Source organism: Dryas octopetala, chromosome 2 (genome assembly GCF_963921425.1).
Source record: "Dryas octopetala chromosome 2, drDryOcto1.1, whole genome shotgun sequence".
Lineage (NCBI taxonomy): Eukaryota > Viridiplantae > Streptophyta > Magnoliopsida > Rosales > Rosaceae > Dryas > Dryas octopetala.
This window is the reverse complement of record NC_141367.1, coordinates 21017949-21029947: the sequence shown is the minus strand read 5'-3', so window position 1 is coordinate 21029947 and position 11999 is coordinate 21017949. Positions and strand designations below refer to the sequence as shown.

Genomic DNA, 11999 nt, shown 5'->3' with positions numbered 1-11999 from the left:
CCAGCTGGGAATACCAGATTTTCAAGTTCTTACTATTAAAAAAAATATATTTTTTTTACACTTTATCCGCTCCGCTCTGACGCGATAGAAAACTAATTTGAAAAGACCAAAACACTCTCATTTTCAACAAAAGTTTAAACAAAATGAGCCAAAACTAGTATATTGCAACAAATTTTTAATTCAAGTGGTAAATTGACACAATTTATTTTATATGGTGAAGTGAAATTAATCCCAAAGTTCAAGTAAATAAAGTGCAATAAAGCTTATTTCATATAATCCAGATTGAATGGTTGAAAGTTACAAAAATCTCAGGGATACACGTGGCACTATATTTAATTTGAAGTGGGAAGAATTAATATTTGCATTTTCATCCATTATTAGCAAACAAAAAAGTAACATCTTTGACATGCATTTGGGAATTTGCTTCATCTACTGCAAACCAAAATGATATTGTGAGTATTGTAATTAGAGAATGTTTATTGATTTCCTCTCAATGATATAATGGATGAAAAGGCCCAAGAACAACTAACAGGCCTAGCCAGCGAGGAGCTATATATAGCAGTCCTGGGCTAAACAACACCTAACAACTAACACGCTAGAGTTGGCGTTTTGGCCGGGTTTCGTTTGTGCTTTTGAGAAGAAATTTTGTACATGATTTATGTATATATTACTACTACTGTACTACACGGAAAAATTTCGTTTCTTTGGTGTTTTGTCAAATTACTCCCCCACAAATCCAAAGGCCCCCATTATAAATTTCAAATTAAAGGTGGTCATTGGTGAAACAAGATCACACACATCTGATATATACTAGTCTTGGAGGCTTAATTGAGCATGTGATTACATCAAAATGATTGTGGTAAATGTAAAACTGTAAAAGAGTTTTCTGGGTGGGACTGACTTCTTGGGTAATTGGCTCAAATAAGTTGGAAGAGAGTTCATACGGAACCGTTCTTAATTAATTTCTAATTTTGATGTGTGCATTTGATTCATATGTATGGTCGACCTGAAATTCAAAGATGGCTGACATGCATATATGCAACTTGAGAAATTAAAATTAATTTCAAACACAAACAAGTAAACCCCAGGAGGAGCACTGACAATTTCTTTGTTAGCCATGTATTGATCAATACATTAACAAGCATCCGAAACACACTTCGTTTTCCCTAAACTCCTAAAAGCCACCAGTGCCTCCACAGTCACAGTCACAGTCTCCACAATCACAGTTATAGTACGGAAGCTAATACTATAATTATAACCATGTTGGAAGAAAGAGCATGTGATGTTGATGGTGATGGTGATGGTGGGCGACTAGACATGGTGAGAGAGAAATCAAGTGACGCAGCTTAATCCGTGGAAGCAAAAACAAGTATTAATTCTAAAAAAAGATAACTAGAATCCACTATGAAATTGAGAGAAATCTCAAGATTTATTTATAAGAAAATACTGAATAATAATTCCAAACAAGTGTGAAGTTGTTTTTAAATACTATCACAAACCCTAACTTCACTGGGAAGCCAAACTAGAATAGGAAATAAAGAAAACAAAATTTTGGAAATTTCTAAAACTACTGTTTTAGATTGGTTTGATTCAGGAAAAAAGGCTAATACCTGGAAGCTGATTCCACTTTAACCATCTTATAGGCAGTTGAACAAGAAAAAACCATCTTATAGCAGGGCAGCCTATGCAAGAAAGGCATAATTAAACACAAAATCAACTTAACCTGAGAATCCGTTTTAAAGCGATTTTTTGCTTTAAAGCATCTGTAACTACCACTTTAAAGCGATTTTTTGCTCCCCAATCGGATTTTGTGTTGGTGGAAACACCTCCATTTCCTCACTTTGGTTATGTAGTACTTTGGTTCTCCTGATTCTCTTTGGTGGTTGCGGGTCTTGTGTGGGTTGCTGTGCTTTTATGGCGGAGATTGCTTATGTTTTTGGTTTTGATGGTGGATCTTGCTACTATGTGTGGATTTTGGTTTGGCTAGGGTTCATGAAAATGTTCTTGGGGATTTTGTGTTTTGATCTTTTTTCCCTTTGTTTTCTTTTCTGTTTTGTGTTTGTTAATTTAGTTGTTGGGATGTGCCTATTAGGCCTTCCTCTTTGTAATGGCCTTTTTGGGCTACTTAATGAATAACTACCAAAAAAGCACAAATCAACTTGAAAATATAATATAATATAATATAATATAATATAATATAATATGAAGACAACTGACTGGATAGTTTGCTAATTTGGGCTGAGAGAGGTGATTGGAGTGGCATACTAACTAGTTAGTAGTTAATTTAGCATATATACAAGATTTTCTTGTTAATTTGATTACATTGTTGGTCATAACAGCTTAAGATTTTGAATGTGAGCGGGGTTGCTTGACGACATTGTGTAATACTCTGTTGGTTTTGAGAAGCATCATTCAAGTCTTAACACAAAACTTTCCTACACATAAATTAGATTCATTAATTAACATTTCTTTACAGAGCCTAGCTAGAACTGACAAACTCCTCATGATGGGTCTAAACAGCAGAGAGAATTAAGGACCTGTTATCTATGATCTCAAGGAACTCTAACCCTATAATCACTGATCTAAACTGGGAATACCCTATCTTTTCTTCCTTCCCTGCTAGGCTAAATTGGAAGAGACCTTGAACCATATATGCATATATGGTTCATATAATACAAAGCAGAAACTTTAACAATGAACCATCATTTCATGATTGCAGCTGGCTGCATCTTTTCTGGCTACCTAGCTTGTCTCAGCAAGCCATCGATCCTCCCTCTTCCATTTCTAACAATAAAACATTACTCTCTTTACATTCTCCTTCAAGGCTGGCAATGGCCGGACTCCAGACTCTCCTGCAGCCCGTGTACCCTTAGTTGAATGACCAGTAGAGCCATTCTCCTGCAAATCTGGCTCCATATAGAATCGGGCACGGAAAGCAGCTAAATGTGCATAATATGCCGGAGGAACTGCAAAACGAGCCACAGATTTGGTCAGAACTTCTTGCAGCTAGAATCTTATATAGTAAATGTCAAAACTGCAAAACGAGCAGATAATTTTTCATGAGCAATGTTATGAGGAAGAACAATGGCTTACCAACAGACACTGAGCGCGTGCACCTCGCATATGTGTAACAAAGATTGTTTGTCAATGACTGAATTCCATCAGCAGTAAAATTATTCTCATCCCAGAGAACATGGTAATGAGCTGGTCGACTTGTCCCCTGCCATATAAGATAAAAATTTATTCAGTTTTCAAGAATTTCAGAAATATAAACCGAAACTAAAGAAACATGTTAAGTCGGGCCATAAAATAAAAGTCTATAATTGTATTACAATATCTTATTTATGATTGTCACCATTATCATAGCATCTTGTTCTTCACCCTATAACTATGCAGCAACATCTGTGCCTAAAGAAAGGAGAATGAACTTTCCCAAGTTTGAAATAAACCAAGTATTTTACAAAATTAAGGCTCTAATAGATATTTTATTCCCTCAGCCACTTTGCCTTCAAAAAGAACCTTCTATTGAGTTGTTGATCTCTCCCACACATCAAACTGTAGAAGCCAATTCTCAACCACCACATGCCTCACTTGATTGTGAAAGTGATTTTTCTAAGTGTGATTGTCTTAGATTTCATGGAAAAAATATGAGTGTGCTCTACTATGTATCATTTGTAAAGTCTCCTCAAATAGAGAGAGAGAGAGAGAGATTAATACATTCTCTACCTGAATACCAGCGTGGCTGCAGAGATAAAAATCAAATTCTGTTGGATGACAGATCTTAGTATCAACCACGGTGCCTGAAAATAAAACAGCAATAAACATATAGAACACAGAACACTCTGTATTACATACGGCTGTACAACATGATAGATACAAGTTTCCAAGATAATTTAACTTTACCAGGCAAAATGTTCCCACTCTTGTCTACACTGCTCCTGTCCCTATGGTTATTAGCAAATAATCGCGTGTGGTGCCGTTTTTGCACCACAATGAAAGTCACTGGTGGTTGATAGTTGGGCTCTAGGGAGGCACATGCCTGTATGGAGATTACATATCAATGCAACAAAAATTTCCTCTTTTATCTCCAACAACCTGATACTAGTGATAATGAAGCAAATGAATCAATTCTCACCTTTCGGATTGCATCTAACTCATATAGTAAGACTTGATAAAATTGCCCTTCACTTACTCCATCCCTGCTCAGAATTATTTGCCATTCAAATAAGAACAAAGCAAGCTAGTTGAAGGGTAACCCAAGTATTTGTTACAAACATGCAGTGCCAATGTCAAATTTAGTTGCACAGACTGAACTAGGAATACAAACATTTACCTGTAAAATATAATCCTTAGTGGCTTCTGCCCTGTTGCCTTCCTAAACGAAACCAGAAGATCCCTGGACAAAAGAGAATATGATATTGAGATAGAATATTAACACCTTACAAAAAGATAAAATGGCAACAATTTCCAACATGGAGTAGCATTATATGCAAGCAGAAGATCGAAGGAACAAATTGAAGGGTTTGTATGAGTTTGGACTTTGGGGAATATTGGTGTGCTTGCCTATGGACAAGAGAAGGATGGTACAAGCAAATGGGAGTTAAAAAATAGTACTGTAGATTGAGAAAGTCATACCTGATCATGCCACCACTGACTGTGCCACGAACAGGGTCTTGCCATGTTTTATACAAATCTTGTATGAGTTCCTGTCTGTGAGCTTGAGCACAAACTAATCCAGCATATTTGGTCACTTCGGGCCAATCCTGGGAAGCTACTACCTACAAAAGTACAAACATCCATTAGCAACAAGGTCTCAACATACATTGCAGAAAGAAGTTCCAGGTGGTAAAGAATTTTACAGCAGCAATTGAGGGGCTGGAATCTTCTCCATTCTCAGGGTGAGTCACATCTGCTCCGAAAATTATGGTTGGTATATCACTGACTAAAGGTATCCTGCAGCTAATAGCATCCAAAAGGACAGTGTTTCTACCACCCATCTGCACCATGGAAGAGTCCAAAAAACATTAGCCTACAGTAATTGTTGGGGGCAAAAATGATAATGAAGATGGAGAATTATTTACAACTGCATTGTGAAATGAATAGAAAAGGCTTACAATGACCACACAAGAGGCAATTATTTTAACCAAATGTTTGAAAAGACATAAATAAAGAGAAAGCATGGTTTCTCTTTCTCAAACTTGTGACTTTGTCTCAAGTCGAATGTCATAAAAATCAGCTCCTTCACGCATAATGGAGTCACACAGAGTCTGGCACTCTTTCAAATTAAATTGATTTTTCACAATTTCTTTGACAGATTGTAGGATTGTGTATAAGATTGTGGGAATTGAACAAACCTTAACATTTATCTTCAGGGACACATTAGCCAAGTACTGTTTGCTGATCTTGAAAACATGCTTTGTGAGACAGCATTGTGATATTAAACCAAGATCTGTTTCACATATTCGCTTGAGATCACCTATAACAGCAGAATCGATTAGCACTAAATATAAAATTCAAGTTCAAATCTTCAGTTTAAAGGTCAATTTTAAGCAAATAAAGCTCAAGCTTAGTAAAAAATTCTAAGTGAAATCACTGGCATCAATGCATACCATACAGGGACCCGTTGTTGTCAGGCAAAATAGCTAATAGGAGCTCTAATTCTTTTCCTTTGGTTTTGTTCATGGATGCATGATAAACATGCTTCAAAGCTTTTTCTACTTGCTCAGGCCTGGCATTGTAGATTGGAATTACAGGTTCTGGAAAAAATTCCTACAAAACAGAAATAATTATAACCCAAATATTTTATATAAAACATGCAGAAATGACAAAGCAGAAAGCATTTCACGATTTATAATAATACCATGCCGGATACTTGACACATTTGAGCAAGTTCATTACAAAACCCACGAGCGACACTCTCTTGCACACTCCGTGAGAAATTAATGCAAGCCCACCGGCTGACAGTCATTCCATTAATCATTTTCTGCATTACAAGAAGAGCAGGCAACCAAAAGATCAGTAGTAGCAACCATATAAGGTATACATGACTGATAAAACCCTTACAGTGCCTGAAAAAATATTGGATAAAATTATGAAATGAAAACTTTTAAACATGGTAGTCTAGATAGAAGTATAAAAGGTTTCCCTAGACAAAAAAAAAAAAGAAGTATAAAAGTTTTCAAGGGCAATTAGGTTGTAAATGTTGATCATACTCTGAAACTGTCAAATACCTAACTGGTTTAATGGGCAATTTGACAATCACTCATATACATACAAAAATAGAGTTTTTTTTCGTCGAACAAAAATAGAGTTATTAAATGCAGAAAAGCCTGGCTGGCTAGTAAAATATTAAACAATTTAAAAAACAAAATTGCATTAGCCATGTATGGTACCTTGTTCATCATATTCCACTGACCAACTTGAGGCAAACAATTTTTTTCTTTTCCAGTTTCATGATATTTTAACTGCAGGTAAGAGTTCCGTGAGATGGTGAACAATGAGAACATATTCGGAATCAAACATTTAAACAAAAGGAATGAAGAGGGACAGCATTACCCAAGGGGCAGGAAGAATACGAGCCTCAACAGAAGCTAATTTTTCACTGATTTTGATTCCAAACTCCTTCGCGTAAGGGTCTTGGTCATAAGCATTTTGTTGAACAGTCTGCTCGTGTTTCGAAGTGAAAAGGATAAATTACTATATATGAGCATAATCAAGACCAAAAAGGTCACATAATATTAACAACACTCATCAAATTGCAATATTTCATATATATTTCGCTTATGGTTTTCTCTTCTTTTTTTTTTTCTTTTTAAACAGCCTGCACAGAGGCTCCAGAAAGATGATTTTCATGTGATTGCCTAACTCTTTGAATGACTCCATTTTCTTTGCATCAACTTCACTTCTACTGTGAACCATGCTATCAAAACATGAAAACTCATTTGATCACCATCAAAAACTAAAATATATAAATTGACCTCTATCCTTAGTTGGTCATAAATCAATCTATCAGCCATTTTCAACGCAAAAAATATTTTCTTGCGAGGAAAGCGAGAGAAAAAGAAATTTAACTATGTTATAATTTCTTCTCTGGAAAAGCAACAGTACGTAATTAAAATATAAGAATTACCTGTAGGATGTCATTTTCACGATCCCTAGGTCTTTGACATGTAACTTTCAAGAGAGCAGTAATTTGCTTCTCATTCAACCTTTTTGTATATCGTTGCCCCTCGACAATTTTGCACGCCTGAAAAAGTTAAAGCAGAAATTTGCTTCTCATTCAACTTTGTAAAAACGTAAATGCAGAAGAATTATGAAAAGGAAGCTGTAATTAAATAATTTAGTGACCATTACTGACCTCCATGGGTAAATAATTTGCCTTCTTCTGATTTCCGACTTGAAGACACGGAAGATGTCCATGTTGAATGGTGAATCCATACATTTCCTGGAAGTATTCAACTACTGACTTCATGGTCAAGTTCTCATCAACAGGAAACCTGAACAAAGATAGTGTCAGCAAGTAGAACACTCGCACAAGTTGACCAAGAAACGTCTGAAAAAGAAAATAAACTATAGCATTTTCTGGCTTAGCTTCCTATAGAAAGGGGAGAGAGAAAAAGATAATCCTTGGAAAAGGAAAGAATTCATAGAAACGGGGACAAAAATAGAGCAAACCTTGGTTCTTGTACTTGTCCTAGTAAAAGTACAAAATCCAAATAGACCTGACCAGCAAATTTTAGCTAGAGCCTTCTCAAACTTACACAAGTTCTCTTGTTGGTTGAGATGTCAATCCTGACACTCGATACTTTCTTCGAACATTCCCTCTGTGCGTAACTTCAACCTTCACTCCTCTAAGAGCCTTTTTAATCTGGTAGACATTTAAATTGATATTCCAGATTAAAATAGATACTAAGAAAGAAGAACAAGATATCACCAAATAATTAAGAATATGTACCTTTATACGGTCAGAATCAGACAATACCCTAGTTAATACATCTTTGCCTAGAAGCTGGGCAACAAACTCTATTACAGGGAGAGGCTCAATAAAGGCAGCTGAAGCCATATCTGCAAAATGTGAAAATTGAGGAACAAAATATGAGAGAGATCATTTATGAAGTACCATATGTAATTTCCAATTGAAAATTCAAGCAACTACAAATTACTCACCAATATTGAGGGAAAGACCCATTTGAGTAGGCCTTATACTTTGATAAAATCCGCACCATGACTCCAACCCCTCACCAAGCCGTTGTGGTGTTCTGATGTCGGGTGAAAAGAAGGATCTCCCAATGGGACAGTACCTTCACCAAATAAATTTTAGTGGAGGTGAATAATTATAAATTCAATCTTGGCACCGGCAGAAGGTAGCACATTCACAAGTTATGTGAGAAATTATACCTTTTGTTTGAGAGCTCCCTTAATACAATGTCAAGAATTTGCAGAGCTTCCTGTGGAGCATCAGCACACTTACCGGCCAGAAACTGGCCCAAATGATGCATGTTTGCTCGTGCAACAAATTTAATCACCACTTTATATTCTCTCTCTCTTCTGAAATATTATACACAGGTAATGCATAGTTAATTCCATTTGGATATACAATAACAAAATCAAATTGCTCAACACAAGTTCAAAATATTATAGAAAATAACGAGAGAACTTATTGGAAATTTCTTTCACTTTCTTTGTTGTTTCTCCTTAATTTTATATATTATCAAAATCCAACTGAGTCTAGAGATAAGGCCTAGATGGGAGACACAGTATAAGTGAAACGGGAGGCAATGTCCTTACTTTGGGACATTGGTTCCATCATCTTCATTTGCAAGCTTAATGTTGAACGCCTTCCAAGCAAAGGGTAGCTCGCCAGCAGTGTACAGACTCTTTCTACCATCATAAGCAGGCAGTCTCATTCCTAAGTCAGATTCTTTGTACAACCTCACCAGTTCGGCCATGATAGCTCTGTTCACAGTTCTTGATGTAACTTCAGGAGTAATGCTAACCTGCAAGAAGTCAGATTACTGATGGTGAAAAGGCAAACAAACATTTAGAACTAAATTAAAGCCCAATTTAAATTTCATAAATGCCATTAGAAGAAAAGGACAAGGTGAAAACAGTAAGCTTTTTCAACTTTCTTCTGCAAAGCAACAGCAAATGTGAAATAATACAACACAATAAAAATATTGAATGTCAGATTAACGGGTCCAATTTTATGACAAAATGGAAACACCAATTTAATTTTTCGCTACAGCACAATAATAGATATCTTTATGACTTTATCATTAAATAAAAAATATAAAACCTCAGAGAAAATAACTTACATCATACTGGTTCAAGTCCTTGTCTGGTAACTCTGCAAAGAAATGGTTGGCCTTTACAACACACTTGATCCCAACTTGTCCATACCCAGGCCTGGGGGCAAAACTTAAAGACTTGCTCGAAGTAGGAAACCCCATCTCCATGGCACAAGAGTTGCCACCATTTTCCACATACCCATTTGGAGTAGTACTAGCTACAGGAGCACCACCCAAGCTTGGTGAGGCAGGTACATGAGCCACGGTGCAGTGCCGTGAACTTGGCCTCATAAAGACATCGCCTTGATCGGATTTCCGGCCACCTCTACCCCTCCTTCTTCCTCTGTTCTTTGTTGGAGGTGAAGTTTGGTTATGGGTTTTCGGGTTGTGAGGTTCTTGGGGTGGTGGACCTTTACCATTTTGGGCAGTCTTGGGTGCCTTCTGAACCGGGTTCACCGAGTTCTGCAAGTGGGTTTTGATCACAAGGTGTTGCTCTGAGCTCTCTTTCATTTTCCTTATAGGCATGTTGGTTTGCCAACTGAAACTGATATACAACGCACAAGCACTTGTTCAAAAGGAATGAGCTTTTGCTTCACCAGATGGCACAAAAACACACTGTCTTCCCTTTTAGTCTTTTACTCAATTCTCCCACAGATTTAAAACTAATTCCACTGGAAAAGACCCAAACACAAACAAAGAAAATTGCATGTCAGCTCAAAATGACCCGGAGAAATCCTAAAACGGTGAAGAAATGGAAATAATAATGAGATTTCATCAGTCTTATACGCAAAGTAAAAAAGTACTGGTAAAATCATAAATGTTCAGCCTTTGCTTTTGTTGAAGATGACAAGCATTACTATTCCTTTGCAAAACTGAAAACCCAACTATTCACCTCTATTTCAGCTGATTGACACCTTAAAAAATACATATACATACAAAACTGAATACCAAAATCCACCCACAAACAAAGCAAGAGCTACAGTTTCCTCTGACTTGTAATTAAACAGAGTCATTCAGTAACAATAAAAAATGAAGAAACAAAAGGATCAAAGAACACGAAACCCCAAAGAGGGGTTGCAGCTAAAATATCAACTCTGTAACTTCAAACAAAAAAAAACATATATATCATAAATGCAGTGACAAAACAGACTATTACCCAAAACCCAAGTGTTCCTCCAGTGCTTCTATAAGCAGCCCAATGACCATGAATCGTCTAGACACTAGCAATAAAAATATTATAAGTGAATAAGCGAATAGAAACTCGAAAAAGGAAATACCCAGGAGACAAAACCATTGTTTTAAGTGTGTCTCCTACCCAGAACTGAAAATTTGTTAAAATATCACAAAAAACATAAGAAATGAATATGCCCAAGCAGATAAAAACATAGGAGAAAACAGATGTGTATCTATGAAATATAATAATATTGATTATTGATTGTGTAGACAGATTTGAGACCTTATATGACTGCTGAGGAAGTAGTAGAATAAAAACACCCAGAAAAAAACAAAATTTAAGAACATAGCCAAGGAGAAGGAATAAACATTGAAAAGGGCAGTGAAATCACTATCTGGAGGATACCCAAAATTAATGGCATAGAGAAAAGGTCCATTAAATACACCACGAAGTCCAAGAGAAGCCAAAAGAAGCAACAAGCTGAAGACTCACCAACAACAACCAACCAGCCATTTAAACTGAGCAGTGATGAGTAGCAAGTAGCAGCTAGCTAGCTATAGCAATAGCAAGCACAGTCCTTTTTTGGCTGAATAAAACTGAGAAGTGAGAAGTAGAAACAAGCACTCACTCAACAAAGGCAAAAGCTGTGGTCTTGAAAATAAAAAACTCGAGGATTGAAAGGTTTGGCTGCCAAAGAAGGTGAAGTGATTAAAAGGGGACCAAAAGCGGAGGGATTTAAAAGATGGGTCGTGGGGGGACGCAGATTCAGATATATAGAGAGAGAGAGAGAGAGAGAGAGAGAGAGAGAGAGAGAGATAGATAGATAGAGAGAGAGGTCGAAGTGATGCGGATGATGATGAATCTTTATACACGCATGCAAGTGCTTTTGGTGTTTTCTTTATCACGTGTAAAAGGCTTGTGAGGCCCTGCCCTCTTTCTTTGCTTTTAAATATATGGCTTCTCTCTCTCTCCAAATTCTAATAAAACCCCATTTCTCTGTCTCTTTCACTCTCTCTCTCTTCAGTTTGGGTTGTGTTCTGGACTAACAGCGCAGCCTCGGGGACGTAGCTAAGACCATTTATTATAAAAAAAAAAAAAAACCAGAGGCAGAGAGAGAGAGTACTGGTGGGTATTGTAATTGTTGGGTATGCGTCCAAAAGAGCACTGAGTATTTATAAAAGCAATCATACACAGAAGAAGAATAATTCGAACTTGCAGTCCTCTATTCTGCAGACTTCTCCATTTGTGCTTCTCCCCACTCTCTCTCTGTGTAGTCTCTCTCTCTCTCTGTATATATATATTTTCTGATTTTGAAGTGTACAAAGCTTTAATCTTTAGCTTTATTTTATATGTGCACCCACAACCCAACCCACAACCACAAGCTTGCACCATGGCTTGGCTTAATGCGTTGGTAAAGACTACTACTAAAGCCTGTAACGCTCGATTCTTGGGATGAGACAGACGGGTCTCTCGGGTCCACCCACACCCCTCCTTTCCTCTGCTTTTTCTTCTGCGTTTGGAGTTTGCACCGTCCATTC

At 36.9% G+C, this 11999-nt stretch overlaps 1 protein-coding gene across 2 annotated transcripts; it reads right to left on the bottom strand.

The window, feature by feature from the left end:
- Positions 1-2419: 2419 nt before the first annotated feature.
- On the bottom strand, positions 2420-11640 carry AGO10 (Stabilizer of iron transporter SufD / Polynucleotidyl transferase). Of its 2 annotated transcripts, none has more exons than XM_086230696.1 (22): positions 10954-11640; positions 9315-9958; positions 8788-8996; positions 8398-8547; positions 8167-8300; positions 7955-8064; positions 7761-7867; positions 7358-7496; positions 7130-7246; positions 6556-6663; positions 6393-6464; positions 5861-5983; positions 5610-5769; positions 5355-5476; positions 4860-4997; positions 4636-4778; positions 4334-4396; positions 4136-4199; positions 3904-4039; positions 3727-3800; positions 3094-3220; positions 2420-2966 (listed from the first exon to the last, which is right to left on the bottom strand). In XM_086230696.1, the coding sequence occupies exons 2-22, from the start codon at positions 9810-9812 to the stop codon at positions 2785-2787; spliced, it is 2976 nt and encodes a 991-aa protein (XP_086086822.1). In that variant the 5' UTR covers positions 9813-9958; positions 10954-11640; the 3' UTR covers positions 2420-2784. The 2 variants fall into 2 exon arrangements, with proteins under 2 accessions (XP_086086822.1, XP_086086823.1); XM_086230697.1 differs by lacking the exon at positions 10954-11640 and adding an exon at positions 10091-10108.
- Positions 11641-11999: the final 359 nt, after the last annotated feature.